At 37.7% G+C, this 19,762-nt stretch overlaps 1 protein-coding gene across 1 annotated transcript in view; it reads right to left on the bottom strand.

Annotated features, from left to right (window-relative positions):
• Positions 1–19,762, bottom strand: part of LOC132095502 (anion exchange protein 3) — a 131,103-nt gene that overhangs the window by 26,121 nt on the left and 85,220 nt on the right. Inside the window, exons 6-7 of the mRNA XM_059500557.1 lie at positions 16,512–16,732; positions 198–340 (exon numbers count right to left, since the gene is read on the bottom strand). Coding sequence (XP_059356540.1) covers positions 198–340; positions 16,512–16,732 — 364 coding nt within the window. The remainder of the gene's footprint in view (positions 1–197; positions 341–16,511; positions 16,733–19,762) is intronic.

Genomic DNA, 19,762 nt, shown 5'->3' with positions numbered 1-19,762 from the left:
TATAAGTGAGCAAAAATAAGTTATAATGTGGAGCAAACTGTACGTCTGGATGTGTGAAACTAGGTTCAATTCAATTCAATTCAAGTTTATTTGTATAGCGCTTTTTACAATACAAATCGTTACAAAGCAACTTTACAGGAAAAAAAAAAAGGTCTCATTTTTCTTTTCTCTGTGCGGTTAGTAAGCTCAGCACTCACCTCATGAGTTTTTTTGTCCATCCTCTTCCTCCTCTTCAGACTGGACAGAGGAGGTGAGCTATTGCTGGTTCGTGTGACTTGACAACGTGATGATTTCTTGACGAGGTGACGTCTAACCCCAGGATTGTCCTCAAAACGGTGACCTTAAAGCGAAAGTAAAAAGAAAGGGTTAGGTAAATACAATAAATAGAACTGTGAGGTTTGTAAAGGCAACAAAATAAGTGAACCTGTGAATTTATCATGGCTTTTGTGCATAAACTGGTCAAAAAACACAGTTTATTTTAACAAATAATACACAAACATACATTTGTGTGTCTTTACTGAACACACTGTTTAAACATACATAGCAGGACTATTATCATGAACTACAACTATTAAAACATTTTTGTTTAGCTGAAATAAAATAAAACGTAAACTAAATGAAAATTAGTAATGTTGCCTTGAAACTAAATGCTAATGAGATGTAAATAAAAATTAAAACTGAACTATAACAAAATGAATCCTATATAGTAATGAAAAAAGGCAAAATCGCATAACAAAATAACTATAAATTAAACTAAAATAAAAATGAAAACTGAAAATATAAAAATAATATTTATAATTGACAATTACAATGTTATATCGTAAGTGTCTCCCATCAGGTAACAAAAAGTTCTACTGTACACACACTTGAACACTTGGAGGAAATGCAACATGCAAGTAGACCTGTTTTCAGGAGCAAAACCAGGAAGTGTGAGACTTGACAGGGACAAAATGACCAGATTGGAGGTGTTGGTCAGAGCTGTACTGCAATAAAAATAAAAAAACTCACAGATTTGGATAAAATTCTATTCGCAATAAGCTTTGCCTGATCAATGCCTGGAAAAAGAGATTTTAGAAGACATAACATTAAGAATTGTTAAACATTACGGAACATTTAAAACTTGTATAAAGACGAAGAGAGATGAAGATCATGGAGACCAAGGCGGCAGACAGCGCACCCTGTTTTTAAGTGTGTATAATAATAAAAGTAGACCCTTTTCAGATTTGACTGATGTATTGCACTTATCTGTATGATCAAAAATGACAAAGTAATTTAAGTTCCTTTAGGGGCTTTTTAAAAAAAATTAACAAAATGCACCCCCACAAGCCTTGATATTCATCAGTCGACAACAAAATAAATAGCCATATGACCAATTTATACAGAAGTACATGGTAAATCCAAGGGATCACATAGCTTTTACTCAACTGTAGCAATGAAATTGCATACATTTGTATGATTGAGAATAAAAGTCAAGTCAAGTCACCTTTATTTACATAGCGCTTTAAACAAAATACATTGCGTCAAAGCAACTGAACAACATTCATTAGGAAAACAGTGTGTCAATAATGCAAAATGATAGTTATGAAGGCAGTTAATCATCGAATTCAGTGATGTCATCCCTGTTAAGTTAAATAGTGTCTGTGCATTTATTTGCAATCAAGTCAACGATATCGCTGTAGATGAAGTGTCCCCAACTAAGCAAGCCAGAGGCAACAGCAGCAAGGAACCGAAACTCCATCGGTGACAGTATGGAGAAAAAAACCTTGGGAGAAACCAGGCTCAGTTGGGGGGCCAGTTCTCCTCTGACCAGACGAAACCAGTAGTTCAATTCCAGGCTGCAGCAAAGTCAGATTGTGCAGAAGAATCATCTGTTTCCTGTGGTCTTGTCCTGGTGGTCGTCTGAGAAAAGGTCTTTACAGGGGATCTGTATCCGGGGCTCTATTTGTCCTGGTCTCCGCTGTCTTTCAGGGATGTAGAGGTCCTTTCTAGGTGCTGATCCACCATCTGGTCTGGATACGTACTGGATCCGGGTGACTGCAGTGACCCTCTGATCTGGATACAGACTGGATCTGGTGGCTACGGTGACCTCGGAATAAGAGAGAAACAGACTAATATTAGCGTAGATGCCATTCTTCTAATGATGTAGCAAATACATAGGGTGTTATGGGAAGTGTTCCCGGTTCCGGTTTACCTAATTAATGCAGCCTAAAAATCCTTTAACAGATTTGGATATTAAAAGCATATTAGTATGTTATGTGTAAGCCAGGTTGAAGAGATGGGTCTTTAATCTAGATTTAAACTGCAAGAGTGTGTCTGCCTCCCGAACAATGTTAGGTAGGTTATTCCAGAGTTTAGGCACCAAATAGGAAAAGGATCTGCCGCCCGCAGTTGATTTTGATATTCTAGGTATTATCAAATTGCCTGAGTTTTGAGAACGTAGCGGACATGGAGGATTATAATTTAACAAGAGCTCATTCAAATACTGAGGTGCAAAACCATTCAGGGCTTTATAAGTAATAAGCAATATTTTAAAATCTATACGATGTTTGATAGGGAGCCAGTGCAGTGTTGACAGGACCGGGCTAATATGGTCATACTTCCTGGTTCTAGTAAGAACTCTTGCTGCTGCATTTTGGACTAGCTGTAGTTTGTCTACTAAGCGTGCAGAACAACCATCCAATAAAGCATTACAATAATCTAACCTTGAGGTCATAAATGCATGGATTAACATTTCTGCATTTGACATTGAGAGCATAGGCCGTAATTTAGATATATTTTTGAGATGGAAAAATGCAGTTTTACAAATGCTAGAAATGTGGCTTTCTAAGGAATGATTGCAATCAAATAGCACACCTAGGTTCCTAACTGATGACGAGGAATTGACAGAGCAACCATCAAGTCTTAGACAGTGTTCTAGGTTATTACAAGCAGAGTTTTTAAGTCCTATAATTAACACCTCTGTTTTTTCAGAATTTAGCAGTGAGAAATTACTCGTCATCCAGTTTTTTATATCGACTATGCATTCCATTCGTTTTCAAATTGGTGTGTTTCACCGAGCCGCGAAGAAATATAGAGCTGAGTATCATCAGCATAACAGTGAAAGCTAACACCATGTTTCCTGATGATATCTCCCAAGGGTAACATATAAAGCATGAAGAGTAGCAGCCCTAGTACTGAGCCTTGAGGTACTCCATACTGCACTTGTGATCGATATGATACATCTTCATTCACTGCTACGAGCTGATGGCTGTCATATAAGTACGATTTAAACCATGCTAATGCACTTCCATTAATGCCAACAAAGTGTTCAAGTCTATGCAAAAGAATGTTGTGGTCAATTGTGTCAAACGCAGCACTAAGATCCAATAAAACTAATAGAGATACACCCACGATCAGATGATAAGAGCAGATCATTTGTAACTCTAGAGCAGTCTCAGTACTATGATACGGTCTAAATCCTGACTGGAAATCCTCACATATACCATTTTTCTCTAAGAAGGAATATAATTGTGAGGATACCACCTTTTCTAGTATCTTGGACAGAAAAGGGAGATTCGAGATTGGTCTAAAAAAGTGTGCCTAGAAAAGTGTGCCTAGAAAAACAAGAGAATCAGAGGCCTTCTCAGCTGAGCAAAACTAAGAGGGGTATTTTGGATGCTAGTCCTATACAAAAAAAATTGCTGTGATTTAATATTGTATCATTTTAGCCCACAAACCAAGGTTTTTATTGAATTTGGGATAATTGAAGGGGTGTATTATGAGAAACCCTCTCTCTCTCCAGCTGTTTCCGAGTGCCAAGTAAAAGGCCGGGGCTCTCCAAGGGTTGAGGCCTGCCAGGACGCCCAAGGTTTGTGTTGTCCCAGTAGCCTGGGGATGTTCGGTAAACAAACTTAAATTTTTATTCTTTCTCTCCTAGAGTTGCTCATGCCTCTAACAATATGGCAGCTGTGCCTTTTGGCTGTACTCAGGTTGTGCTTTTCATGGCAAGAGAGCAAAAATCCTAGAGGAGACCAAAACAGCCAAGTTTTCATCAAAACACCACAGAACGAAACCAACTCAGGCTGCAAACGTGTGTTTGACGCACAAAAGTGCTGATTTTAAATCTCAATTCAAGCATTCGATCTGTCCTCCCTTATTTTGTTAGTGTTAGCTATAGAACATTGGGATACCTCCAAACATACTGACAAAATGGTTAAATGATAGAAGAATTAACTGTTTACATTAAACAAGTTTTAAAATATCAATATTTGAAAAATTCTGTCTACCGAATATTATATATAATAAAAAAAATATTTAGATATTACTTTATTTAAAATAAAAATATAAATTTAAATATATTATATTTTATACATTTTAAATATTAATGTACCAATATACTTTAATATACTAAAAACTTGCCTCATTCATTTTAAACCTTTATTTAAGAGTCCCCCTTTGCTATTGACCCAAATACTAACAAATTCAAGTTCAAATTAAAGTTTTATGACAGTATGTGTGTGTGTGTGTGTGTGTGTGTGTGTGTGTGTGTGTGTGTGTGTGTGTGTGTGTGTGCGTGTGTGTGTGTGTGTGTGTGTGTGTGTGTGTGTGTAGCTGAAAAAATGCAGCAAGACTGAGAGATAAGATGGAAATGGATCTCTGCTAGACTGACTGACTGTCTGCTCTTGACACAGATCTTTACCAGAGGTACTGCAGAGAGAATCACAGACAGACAAAGACCTTGAGGGAAACTCACTAGTAAACAGACAGCACAAAGACAAAAGCATAGGGACAGAGGGTTTATCAAAATATAAGTGTGCTTCTTAGTGAAAAGCAGTGTTTAAACTGGAATAGTTAAGGCCCATCATGTTTTATATAAGGAAAGGTTTCTCCAAATCTGGTGGTTATTTACTAATGTTGAAAACCGGTATGACTTTGTTTCTTCTGCAGAACACAAAAAGAGAATGGATAATGTACTGGTTGCTTTTTTTCAGGGAATTACAATGAATGCTTGAAAAAAAAAAAAGATCTTAATTTGGCTTCTTTTGGAACTTGTTATATTGCCTCTAAAATATGTAGTTAGTCAATTTTAACTTCAGTCTGTGGCTGATGTAAGAAAGATGACTAATTAATATGCAAATATTACAATGACATTATCTTCTGTCGACAGCACATCAGATACGGTGCAGTGTAATGATAAGACCATTCAGTATCCAAATATATATAAAAAAGGAGGCCATTCCAAATATGTAAATATTGCCATGAAGCCACAGTTGACTACCAACATAAACTTAAATGCACATTCAAAAGTATGCAGCCAGTGAGATTAGTTAAGATTATTGAAAGAAGTCTCTTCTGCTCACTAAGGTTGAATTTCAATACATTTTAAAATGCAGTTTATTACTGTGATCGTGACAAAGTTGAATTTTCAGCATCATTACTCCAGTCTTTAGAGTTACATGATCTTTCATAAAATATTCTTATATGCTAATTTGGTGTTCAATTAACTTTTCTTATTATCATCAGTGATGAAAACAATAGATTTTTTAACAACGTAAAAGTCCTTTCTGACACTTTTGATCTTTTAATGCATCCTTGCTGAATAAAAGTCTTTTTTTATCTTACTTTTTAAATCTGCTTTTAGTCCACAGTGTAAATCAAAGAAAGTTTTCAAAAAAAAAAAAAATCTAACAAAAATTGCTTTGCCACAAGTGCTTTAGGCCCAATTAATTGCAGAAGAGCAAACCTCTAACCATAATACATGAGAAATATCAATAAAAATCACTGTCTGAATCAAGCTATTGTGTATTATGAGTCTGGCCTGAGATGTGTGTATGCGTGTGGAGGTTTGGCAGCACATGTATGTGTCAACAGGAGGGGATGTGGAACTTCATAATCCATTTTCTCAAACATGCCACATCACTGGAGGCCATGATATGTTTCATATCAGCAATCTGTTTGCAAGGACTCGGCTTGACATTAATTAGCTTGTATTTCCCAACAGGATCAATAAAACAAATTCCCAGCAATCAATTTCCAATGCGAGCAAGATCTATAGAGGGTGGAGTGCATTTTTACAATGTCACAACCACAGTCATGTGAATGGAAAATCCTATTGGGTTTCATCAAAAGTCGCCTGTTAGACATTCTTTGAGGCATTTTGCCATTTATGAACCTAAACTATTGTCAAAGACAGACAATGGCAAAATTCAGTCAAAAAATTATGTAAGTGTGAAGCAAAGTGGAGGTCGCTGTGACATTTGCAAAAACGAAGCTGGCTGGAAAATATTACCCTTCAGCAAGCTGCCAACTTTTTAACAGTAAGCACACTTACGGATCGGTTCGACTGGGGAGCCAAGGTGTGAGTGGATGGACTCCAGAAGGTCATAATCATCAAAATCCAACACAAACTCCTCAAAGTCCTCAAAGCTATCCATTGCTAAGCTCCCCAGAGGGGTTTCCTGATCCCCATAACGCCCTTTTCCAGCATCCCCATCGGAGCCGCCGGTCGTGTCCTTCTCCTTCCCCACGTCTGTCATCTCCACACCTTGTACCTCCGGATCATCCAGGATGCAACCCTCTTTCGTGCCGCTATTTTGTACCTTCTCCCGTCAATAATGTAGAACTCAAAAAACTGATGCAAAATTAGTTTTACTGCATCACAGTCCAATATTCAGGGTTTTAGGAACAGGTTCTTGAAGCAAGAACTATGGAATGACCATGAATCGTGCAATTAATCTTGTTTGCAATCAAATTTTTTCCAAGAAGAAAGAAGGAAAAAAGATGATCTCGCAGCTAGGCCCCAAATCCATAAAGAGCTTGTAATATCCACCTGGAAGCCTGATGAGAAAATAGTTTCTGGCCTCTGGGTTTCCAAACAGATGAGCAGTGCTTCTGTGAGACGTGTCCGCTTGTACGCAAGCAAACAACAGGGAACACTGAAACTGGCTGACAATTCAGAGGAAATGTTGATACAACTGGACTACTTTCGAGGTCTCGCACTAATCTATTGGCTGCCTCTGTGATTTCCATGACGTTGTCGATTGATCTCGTGGCTGTATGAGGGACAGAGATGCCATCCTCTCCCCGGTTTTCCCTGATCGGGTCCGAAGATGGTTACACCACCCTATCAGAACAGCACAGGTGAAATCCTCCATCCGAAACAACAGTCGGTGCCGATCAAGTGCACAACACAGTGCCACACATCACACAGCACTCCACATGACTGATCTCCATGGAAACCACGGCTGCTTCTAGAACTCGACCCTGTCTTGTTTTCAAGCTGTTACCTGCCTGGTGATGAGCCAATCACCATCCAGATGTGTCCAAAAACCTACATACTTAGACATTTGCAAGGTTTATTTACATATTATGCATATTAGAAGAACACTGTATTACTCTTTTATAGAGACATAAAGATAACTCATTTATGTTTAATTTAGATAAGAACTTTATTTTCAATGTTTACAATAAAATTCATTAGGAAAAGGTGACTGACACTAAAACAGACCTCATTTGTGGTTATTCAACAATTAATACACTAAATAAATTTAAAAAATGCAAACAAATGTAGTTTTTATTGAATATACAGAAATATTATATATATATATATATATATATATATATATATATATATATATATTTATTTATAATATATAATTTATTTATAATTATAATTAACAATAATGCACTTTGTCTGCCCTGATAAAATTAGAAGAATTTATATTTCATGAAATAAAAGTGGTTTATAATCATGACAATACTAGCGAGGAGAAACAATTAAGAAAATAAGAAATTAAGAAAATAAGATGCAAACAAAAGGGTCATTCAAAAAATAAAGTGAGAAAATCAATTCAGTTGATTACAAGTGAGATATATATATATATATATATATATATATATATATATATATATATATATATCATCTAAATGCCCTACAAAGGTGTCACACATGAAATCACTGGCATGGAGTGGGACAGACTCAGATATGAGAGGTTTATAGCAAGCTAGTGTGATTCAGGGCTTAAATTCAATGGCCTGTTCCACTGTGGCGGCCTCATTTGTAATTTGCTGTGGTACAACAGTCAATGCTTCCTCTTTTCTAAAAGCAGGAAGAGCTGCGGGCGGGTCTTTGGGAAGGATAATCAATTGCAACAGTGAAGTTAATTATAGCCAGAGGGATCGCATCCACAGGGCCGCTGCAGCCCTTAACTAAAAGCACTCTGCTGGACTCTGCTAGACTTCATTCATGGTTAGAGTATGGACTATTTAGCCATATTATATGCACTGTACTTCACGTAGAGTAAACAGCAGGATCATTCATGAAATGAGCCTGCATCGATGCGCCAGATGGAAATATCTATGCTGTCTTCAAAATCCAACCAGATGCAGGAATGTTATTATTATTAAGATGAAAATATTATTATAAAAAAATACAGAAGAATTTAACTAATTATGATAACTTAAAATTATTTATGCACCGATAATAGTATGCTTTATAGAATACTGTAGTAACATTAAAGATAAAAATCACAAGATCATTTCATTCATCATCCAGCATAAAGCACACATATAAGCAAACCAATTCCACTAGAAAACCACAGACTTGGCAACACTTTTAATCACCACCGTCACTTTTTCACTGATGTACGAGTCACTTTGACAGGGGAATACTCAATCTGTCCACTTACACGGCAGAAGCAAATGCACTTATCTGATTCACACCAGATTTATTTTTACACATGAATGAGGCCTGAAACTGATCTGACAACATCAGAATCCATGCGCGTTCTTCCTGCTTGCACATGTTTTTGGGGAATCTCCTACCTGTGCCACATGGGAGGAAAAAATGGAAATGGGTCACTTGAACCATGTAATGTAAATGCAACCTTAGTTATCTATAACAGCAGTGTTTAATCCTGTTCCTGGAGGGCCAACATCCTGCAGAGTTCAGCTCCCACAAGTTGCTTGGAAGTTTCTACTGAGTCTTAAAAACCTTGATTGGCTGGTCAAGATGTGTTTAATTAGGGCTGGAGCTAAACCCTGCAGGTCAGTGACCCTCCAGGAACAGGTTTAGACCACCCTACTTTGTCCTAAAGCCATGAATGAATGCACAGTATTTTTTTCCCTCACAACTTTGGTAAATGGATAGAAAAGTTTAGCTTAAGAATTGCGGCCACTGCTGCTATGGACAGACATGTGATATTGCCTAACTATTTTTGATGTTATGTTGATTTTAACAGTTTTACTAACATTTCTCCTGAGATTTGTGTTTATAATACTTAAAAACAAAGTAAGGGCACATCAGAGTGTACTCTATTAATGGAAAGTGCCAATTACACTCCTGCAAGGGTTTGTAATGAAGTAGCAGTGTTCTTGGGCTGTCATACCTTGTAATCAGTTGAGCTTACTTTATTAAGGATAATAATTCATGTTAAAAAAAAATAAATAAAAAAAATACATAAAAAAAACACTGGGAAGCATTTTGGTTCATGGTGCAGATCCAGTGATCCTGACCACATCTGAACATCTTGAAGGCTTGTTTACAACCGCGGGAAAGGGAGGAGAGGGCAGGCCGAGTGCTGACCATGGCCAGCCAATGATTCTGATGCTTTGCCCTCCACCAAAACACATTTATGAGTATGGACACGAATACCCCAGCGCCTCCAAACTTACTAGAGAGCTTGCCAATGCAGACCTCTAAGTCCACTAAACAAACCCTCCCTGTCATCACTCCCCTCCTCTGGAGTGAGTGTTTAATAAGCATTTGGAGAGGGCATGAGCTTTGGCTTGTCAAGACAAAGTTAAACCGTCGGCCTGAGACTTGTTTCTTGGTGTGGCTCCAATGACACAAAATCTAACATGCCTATTTAATTTTGTTTGAGTTACAGCACTGATTTCAATTAAGATCGAATAGCCGCAACAACATGCAAGTTGTCTGCTTTAATCCTTATTTTACTCATCAATGGCTACACACACTGAAAACTCAAATCAGAAAGTGCACTGATTTTTGAGACATAGGACAAAAGGCTACAGGGCTTATTGAAAGAGGAAAGTTTCCAGAATCCAGGGGGAAATGTTAGATAAATAAAAATGTACTTTCTTAATCAAGTACTGTCTTAAAGAAGATGCATGATTATCATTAAAGAGTAACTAAACCCTAAACCAACTTTTTTAAGTTAATGATCTATAAGAATGGGGCTTTATTAGTGCTGTTCATTGATTCGAGTAACTTTTTTGACATTTGAGTATAAAGTGTTTTAATTCTATAATATATGGTGTAAAAACGTGTGAGTGCTGCCCTCTTCAGGTTGAACGGTGGCTACTGCAGTTGATTTTTCCTATTGGATGTTGCGGTGGCAAGTGACGTAAGCGGTGGCAGGTGACGTAAGCAGTTTCCAGCTCACCACACCCCTTGGTACGAGCTACCACGCCCTTGGCAGTATAAAACCATCAAAATCACTGTAGTAAGTCAGGACTCAGGAGCTGGAATTGCGAGTATTGGTAACGACCAGGATAGACTATTATAGCATCTATTTAGCATAGCAATTATATAGTTATTTAGATCTTCAAGTTGGCGTAGATTTATCTGTATTTAGTACAGTGGTCAGGATGGTACGGAGGTGTGTTGCTGGTTGCGACAGCACTGCTGGACTGCATAGTTTTCCAGCAGACTTTAAAATTAGGAGCCAGTGGTTGCATGCACTTGGCCTGGAAGACCGTGAGTTCCCGCCCAGAGCTAGAGTGTGCAAACTGCATTTTACACGGGATTGCTTCTCCGATGCAATGGAGGTGGAAATGGGCTTCTCCACACAGCTCGCGCTGAAAAGCGACGCGGTGAGGGAGTTAAGACCGCAGTTTGAGCCAGCGGCATAAATTGATATGAACAGACACCTCGACACCCTCCACTTCTGGTGAAAGTGGGGGAGAAAAGTCCTCTACTTCAAATGATCGCTCTGTTGCAAAGCTACTTGCGTCACTACAGTCACTCTCCATTTTAGCGTCTCTGACAGCAGCTGTCAATCAATCCGTCACTGCGAGTCTCAGGATCACGCCGCACTCGCTCAGCCCCGCCCTAGGTTCGTCCCCTCTATCTCCGCTGTGATCTGCCCACTTTTCAGCATTTTTCAAATATTGTCAGTGGGTGGAGTCAGGCTCTGAGCAGGGGTTTAGTTACACTTTAAAGAACAAAAAACAGACCAGGACCCTGAAATAAAGTTTTCTTCATATAATCAGCCATCTGTGAAAGTTTTACGCTAACCACACTGAAAAAAAAACACACACAAAACAAAATTTTGTATTTTATTTATAAAAACACCGTGCTGTGAACAAGTTTTTACCCCATTCCTTTTTTTTTTTTTTTGCATGATTCAGATAAAAAAAATAGTACTACAAAAAGATAACCCGAATAAATACAAAATGCAGTTTGGAAATAATTATTTCATTTATTAAAGGGAAAAAAAGCTGTCCAAAACTGCCTGGCACTACGTGAAAAAGTAACTGCCCCCTAAATCTAATAACTGGTCGTGCCACCCTTTGTACCAACAACTGCAATCAAGTGTTTGCGATAACTGGAAATGAATCTTTCACATCACTGTGAGGAATTTTGGCCAACTTTGCAGAATTGTTTTAATTCAGCCACATTAGAGGGTTTTGGAGCATGAATGGACTGTTTACGGTCATGCCACAGCATCTCAATCTGATTTAAATCCGGACTTTGACTTGGCTACTCCAAAATCTTAATTTTGTTTTTCTTGAGCCATTCGGACTTACTGGTGTGTTTGGGATCATTGTCCTGCTGCATAACCGAAGTGCGCTTGAGCTTGAGCTCACAAACTTATGGGGGGCCATATAAGCCATAATTCATTCTGGCACTCTCACACACATACATTCTCCATTCACGTACATACATTTCTACTCTCACACACATACATTCCCCTTTCACATACATACATTTCTACTCTCACAAACATACATTCCCCTTTCACATACATACATTTCTACTCTCACACACATACATTCCCCTTTCACATACATATATTCTTGCTTTCACACACTTAAATTCTCCTTTCACATACATACATTTCTACTCTCTCTCACACACTTACATTCTCCTTTCACATACATATATTCTTGCTTTACACACATACATTCTCCTTACACATATACACATACATATTTTTTTTTGCTTTCACACACATGCATTCTCCTTTTACATATATATATATATATATATATATATATATATATATATATATATATATATATATATATCACACTGACAAAACAGTCACACTGAAGGCATCAAGGGCTATTTGACCAAGAAGGAGAGTGATGGGGTGCTGCGCCAGATGACCTGGCCTCCACAGTCACCGGAACTGAACCCAATCGAGATGGTTTAGGGGTGAGCTGGACCGCAGACAGAAGGCAAAAGGGCCAACAAGTGCTTAGCATCTCTCGGGGAACTCCTTCAAGACTGTTGGAAGACCATTTCAGGTGACTACCTCTTGAAGCTCATCAAGAGAATGCCAAGAGTGTGCAAAGCAAAAGGTGGCTACTTTGAAGAACCTACAATATGACATATGTTCAGTTGTTTCACACTTTTTTGTTATGTATATAATTCCATATATAATTCCACATGTGTTAATTCATAGTTTTGATGCCTTCAGTGTGAATCTACAATTTTCATAGTCATGAAAATAAAGAAAACTCTTTGAATGAGAAGGTGTGTCCAAACTTTTGGTCTGTACTGTATATATATATATATATTTCTACCTTTTTTGGTATCCATTACTTGGTCACTCTCAGAGCAGGAAATACATGTGCAAGACCTGCTTAGCTCTTCCTCACCATTTTACACTTATGCTATTCAAAGTCATCCTGTTTACTTTTCAAGTACATATTTTAAGTTTTTATTTTTAACATATCATTATGTAACCAACGTGTTCTAAAGATCTGTGTACAAGTACTTAGACACTGATTTTGATCATATTAACAGGGCTTAACGCTAAAGACATTTTCAACTGGTCCAGTTCGGCCTGTGGTTTATTTATTTTTTACTTGCCCTGGCTAAATTTTCACAGGACTTGCCACAATCAATCAATCAATCAATCAATCAATCAATCAATAAGACTTATTGTTTTCATTGTTGACTGTAAACATTGTATTGTAATAAATAATAACCATTTTGCACAAATAAATAAACCATGCTTTTTCGGGTCTTTCAGGTAGGCCTAACTATTCCAGTTAAGGATGCACTGATCAGGATTTTATTTATTTTACAATCAAATGAGCCGATTCCCATTCCCGTTGCCAATTTATTTAGTTCTTCTTCTTTTTTTTCTTTTTTTTTACATTTATTAAATATTTATTTTGCTCTGTTACTGGCCATACTAACCTTGAGCAAACAAACAAAAAATATATATATGCAACATGAAGCAAGTGCACAAAACAAAAACATCAGATTGGCTTAATGAATATTTTAATATTACTATTTATTATTATTAGTGTTATTTCCTTAATTATATGTGTGTCTGCACTATGTTTGTAATTTCTGTACTGGAAGCTCCTGACGAAATTTCTTTTGTGTGTAAACACTTGGCAATAAAGCTCTTTCTGATTCTGATGAAAATGCTAATTCAATCTCTGACAACAGGTGGCGCTTATAGATCACTAATCTAGCACTGAGTTATTGCTGCACGCAGAGCTGCAATTGAAAAAAAAATAATTAAATAAGTAAATGAAAATCTAAAAATAAATAAACCGCAATGAGTCTTGAGTTATTTAAATAATATAAAGATTTCGCTGTCCCTAACTTGCAACCTCCCACTTTATTCACTTCCTAAATTAAATGAAGAAAAAAAAAAACCTTGGAGGCTTATAATACATCTATCTGGCAACACGACTGAGGCTGAGCTCGCGTCCTCAATCACAACTCGCTCAAAGGACGAGGCCATGTAACCTTTTCACAATAATAATATTTATTTATTTTTTAAAACCCAGATAGCTTGCTGAAATACATCTGCGGCTTCCTCATCTACCTAAGCCATGCTGATCAAGACCTGTCACGGTGAGCCTGATCGCGCCTAGCCTGCCTTCCGTTTCAAACGCCTTCCGTTTCCACTATACTCCTTCCGTTTCCACTATACTCTCTCTCGCACATACATACATTCTTCTCTTACATACATCTATATATGTATGTGTGTATATGTATGTGAAAGGAGAATGTATGTGTGTGAGAGTAGAAATATATGTATAAGGAGAATGTATGAGTTTGAAAGCAAAAATATATGTATTTGTAAGGAGAATGTATGTGTGCGTGAAAGCAAAAATATATGCATATGAAAGGAGAATGTAAGTGTGTGTAAGAGTAGAAATGTATGCATGTGTAAGAAGAATGAAAGTGTGTGAAAGAAAAAATATATGTATCTGAAAGGAGAATGTAAGTGTGTGTAAGAGTAGAAATGTATGCATGTGTAAGAAGAATGAAAGTGTGTGAAAGAAAAAATATATGTATCTGAAAGGAGAATGTAAGTGTGTGTAAGAGTAGAAATGTATGCATGTGTAAGAAGAATGAAAGTGTGTGAAAGAAAAAATATATGTATCTGAAAGGAGAATGTAAGTGTGTGAAAGCAAGAATATATGTATGTGAAAGGAGAATGTAAGCGTGTAAGAGTGCCAGAATGAATTAAGTCTTGCACGGCCCCTCATACAAACTCAAGGCCAGACATTCTCCATCAGGATCTTCAGATAGAGTGCAGAATTCATGAACCCATCAATTATAATAAGTCGTCCAAGTCCTGAAGCTTCAAAGCAGATTCACACCATCACACTACCACCATCATACTTGACTGTTGCTATGATGTTCTTTTTATGAAATGCTGTGTTGGTTTTTATGCCAGATGAAATTGACACACACCTTCCAAAAAGTTCAACTTTTGTCTCATCAGTCCACAGAATATTTGCCCAAAAGTCTTTGGGATGATCAAGATATTTTTTGGGAAATGTAAGACGAGCCTTTGTGCTCTTTTTGGTCAGCAGTGGCTTTTGCCGTGGAACTCTCCCATGGATGCTGTTTTTGCCCAGTCTCTTTCTTATTGTTGAATCATGAACAGTGACATTAATTGAGGCAAGTGAGGCCTGCAGTTCTTTAGATGTTGTTCTGGGTTCTTCTATGACCTCCTGGATGAGTCGTCGTTGCCCTCTTGGAGTAATTTTGGTAGGTCGTCCACTCCTGGGAAGGTTCACCACTGTTCCAAGTTTTCTTCATTTGTGGATAATGGCTCTGACCGTGGTCCACTGGAGTCCCAAAACCTTAGAAATGGCTTCACTTCATCAGACAGATTCTATTTAAGTGATTTTTTGATTCAACAGGTCTGGCAGTAATCAGTCCTGTGTGTGGCTAGTGAAATTCAACTCCACTTTCTAAAATAATCTGGTTAATCACATTTCTTTCATGAATTAACAGGAGGGGACAATTGATTTTTCATGTAGGGCCAGGTAAGTTTGGACAGCTTTTTACCCTTAATAAATGAAATCATAATTAAAACACTGAATTTTGTATTTACTTGCATTATCCTTGTGTAATGTTAAAATTTGTTTGATGATCTGAATCTTTTAAGTGTGACAAATATGCCAAAAAACAAAACAGGAAAGGGGCAAAAACCTTTTCACGGCACTATTTATATATATATATATATATATATATAATATAAATATATATATAGTCACACTGAAGGCATCAAGGGCTATTTGACCAGAGAGTGATGGGGTGCTGCGCCAGATGACCTCTTGAAACTCATCAAGAGAATGCCAAGAGTGTGCAAAGCAGTAATCAAAGCAAAGGTGGCTACTTTGAAGAACCTACAATATGACATATTTTCAGTTGTTTCACACTTTTTTGTTATGTATATAATTCCATATATAATTCCACATGTGTTAATTCATAGTTTTGATGCCTTCAGTGTGAATCTACAATTTTCATAGTCATGAAAATAAAGAAAACTCTTTGAATGAGAAGGTGTGTCCAAACTTTTGGTCTATACTATATATATATTATATATATGTGTGTGTGTGTGTGTGTGTGTGTGTTTGCATGTGCGTGTGTGTGTGTGTGTGTGTGTGTGTGTGTGCGTCTGTCTGTCTGTGTTTACATTATATGTATGTATGTGTATATTATATATTACTTTGCACTTGAAAAAAAAAAACTCCCAGTGCAGTGAGAAAAATGACAGCTGTATTAAAATGATACTCTTTAATAACAAGTCTTAAATTGCATGCAGTGCAGCTACTCAAGTAAATGTATCGGATTTTAGGAATTTTTAGATATTTATTAGTAATTTAATTTTGATCAAATAAAATATAAATATATATATGAAATTGTGCATAGGAATATTCCAGTGATCGTATCTAATGTAAAACAATGTCAAAAGGAAAAGCAGGTAAAACTGAGGAGATGTTTTGTCTCAAATCTCAAATATCCGTGAATATTAGTGTCTTGTTATTTTTACATCCCTTCCAGAATTTACTTTGCTTACTTTTCATGTCATCCAGATCAGCGCTGGCTAGCATCTGAGCCTCCGCCTCATCTGTAGGTACTTTCTGGTACACCGCAGTCTCTATGGCTGTCATGCTGCCTATACAGATGCGTTCTCGTAGGTCATAGCTGGTCCGCTGTGCTCCAGCCAGCCGGTGAACAGGCTTCCTGCGAAACCAGCCTCGCGTTGCCATACTGGCAGGTTCTGGAGATGGGCTAAACCTGAAAAAAAAAAAAAAAACCTACAATTGAGTTTTGCCTTAAAACCTATGCTTTTAACCAATTTTACGTTCATTGTAATTAGTCTGATGGCATTAACTGAAGTCTGAAGATTAAATGAAAATGTTGTGTTTAGATTTGTCATTTCTTAAAACTAACTTTTGACTTAATGGACAAATACACTCAAATGTTGGTGGTAAAATAATTTTCACTTAGAAGTTGCTATTAAATTCCACAAATAATTCCAAATATCCAAGTAACACATTTAATTAAACTTGAAATTTTGTTCTGTAGAAAGACTGAAAACGTGTTTCCTTGTAAAACAAACTCCAGTGGACTTTATTTACAACTTTTAAAAAAGAACTTATAATCATTTATTAAACTAGCTACATCTTCTCAACTATACATTTTTCAAACTGAGCTTAAAATGCATTTGAAATTCAGCTTAATGCTCGCCATAGTCCCAATTACTTTATATTTATTTCATTTAATAGTGTAATTATAATTAATTAGCTTCATAGCTAAATTTCATCTGCAGATAATTGTTATTCAGTTCATATAGGGTTGAAATTATACACTGTAAGAAATTAGAATTTTTTTCTTTTTATTAATTAAGTTAGATTAAACTCTAAACCACGGGTCTTCCGGTTGGAGCGGCGCCATGTGAAGACGTAAAGTTATCGAGCTCTCCACAACCAGCTTTAAATTTCGTTTATTTTGCTCTTATTTTATATATTAGTGTGCTAAAGCTGCCCTGGTGTGTTAATAAGAGCGTACCAGTGTTAATCCAGTTGGGCTGATTGCAGTTTGGGCTATTTTTGAAGGAAAATGAATAAGGGCCGGAGTAACCGCAGAGATGCAGAATCGACTGCCAGTCAAAATGCTAATGCTAGCGCTGAACTCCACGCGACATCAAAGAAAGACACAACTTCAGCTAGTGACAACTGCGTGGTTCTTCAAGCAATTAATTCACTTAAAGAGGACTTGATTGCAAAAATAGAAGAGAAGGCTGCTGCCCAATCAGCTGAACTCTGCAGCCAAGTAGATCAGCTCCGAACAGAGTTACGCAGCGCCGTGGATGCTGTTAATGCCAGGCTGGAAGCAGCGGAGGCGCGGGTGAATGGGTTGGAGTCTGCGATGAACGGCTACTCGGACTCCACTACTACTCTTGAGAAGGAGCTTATGGCTATGAAAAAGGAGTTGGCCGTATTGAGAGAACGGAGTGAAGATCTGGAGGCGAGGTCACGCCGCTCAAACATTCGCATTACAGGAGTTAGAGGGGCGAGAGCACGGCAAACGGATAACTGAGTTTGTGGCCGGCCTCCTGAAAGAGGCCTTGAACCTCGAGAAGACCCCACTCTTGGACCGAGCCCACCGCACTCTTCGCAGCAGACCAACTGATGACAATGAACCACCGCGCGCCTTTGTGGTAAGGTGTCATTACTTCTCTGAGAAAGAGGATATTTTGAAGAAAGCTATGGAATTGAAGCTAGCCACTACAGCTCACGGCGACCGGATACGGATTCTTCCTGATTTCACTCAGACAGTGAGCAAGCAGCGAGCAGCTTTCAATGAAGTGAGGAGCTTGCTTCGTAACTGCGAGGGGGTTCGCTTTGGGTTGAGATACCCTGCAATTTTGAGGATTACGACACAGGATGGACGAGAGTCAAGCTTCAAGGACCCGCTGAAAGCTAAAGACTTCATTCTGAAGAACCTGACTTGTAAGGGAAAGTGACGATCGCACATACATCAGCGGCTGGCAGTTCACTGAGTGCACTTAACCAAGTTAAGGACTGTTCCGTCGAAGTTCAAATCAGGTTTGGTACTGTTATGGTTAGCCGGTGTTCATTTTGTCTTCACTTAAAATGTTTATATAATGTTTACACTAAGTTTATATTGAGCCCCGAAGCTTTTGTTAGATGTCTAAGAGACATTACAAGCAGTCACGTGCTCAAACTTCACAGAAATCGCGGCTCAAGAGCAGAATGTTTTTGTTTTTCTCTCCTGGGGCTCTGTTTGGGGTAGCTTAGGGTAGGTAAGTGTAAGAGCCTTATATTGTTCTGTTTTTAAGTGGGGGCTCACATGGTAAGCTAATTGGGAGCAGTGATAACTGGAAGAGGTTGCGTTCTCATACGCAAAGAAATTTTTTTTTTTTTTTTTTGGTTGTTGTTATGGTCAGTTTCTGTATTGTAGTTACACTCATGCATATGTTGTTTGTGTGTTTAGGAACAGTTTGTGTGTTTAGAACTAGTCTTGATACGTATAATTTAATTTTAGGAGGGGATCTGAATTGTGTTTTACACCCAATTCTGGACCGCTCTAGTTCTACGGCTATTCCAGCTAGTAAATCAGCGCAATGTATCAATGCTTTTCTCCAAACATATGGCATAATGGACGCCTGGAGATTTAAGTACCCATCATCCAAACAGTTTTCATTCTATTCACCGGTACATCAAACATATTCCAGAATTGATTATTTTCTGCTGGATAAGAAACTACTACCTCTAATGACACAAGTGGAATATGATAATATAGTTATCTCAGATCATAGTCCAGTATTACTAAAGTTTCGTTTCCCAGGTAATTCAATCTCTCAGCGTATGTGGCGCCTAAACTCAAGGCTTTTGGCAGATGAAGATTTTGTTAAATTCATAGAGACTCAAATTGATTTCTTCCTCGGGACAAATGAATCCCCAGAGATAAGTTACAGTACTATATGGGACACTCTGAAAGCGTTTGTGAGGGGTCAAATTATTTCGTATCAAGCTAGTGTTAATAAAAGGAAATCGTGGCGGATTACAGAAATATTGAATGAAATTAAGACAATCGATCAGTCACACTGTGCATTGTCCTCTGAGGTGTTGCATAAGGAGAGACTCCTGTTAAAAGCTGAATTTGATTCTTTGACCAGCGAGCGCGCAGAGGATCTCTATTTGAAATCACGTCAAATTCATTATGAACATGGCGAGCGTGCGGGCAGGTTTTTGTGTTATCAATTGAAGCAATCTGCAGCGGCGGGTATTATAGTGGCAA

This window comes from Carassius carassius, chromosome 19 (assembly GCF_963082965.1).
Source record: "Carassius carassius chromosome 19, fCarCar2.1, whole genome shotgun sequence".
In the NCBI taxonomy this organism is placed as follows: domain Eukaryota; kingdom Metazoa; phylum Chordata; class Actinopteri; order Cypriniformes; family Cyprinidae; genus Carassius; species Carassius carassius.
The sequence above is the reverse complement of the archived record's forward strand: the minus strand, read 5'-3'. Positions and strand labels throughout refer to the sequence as shown.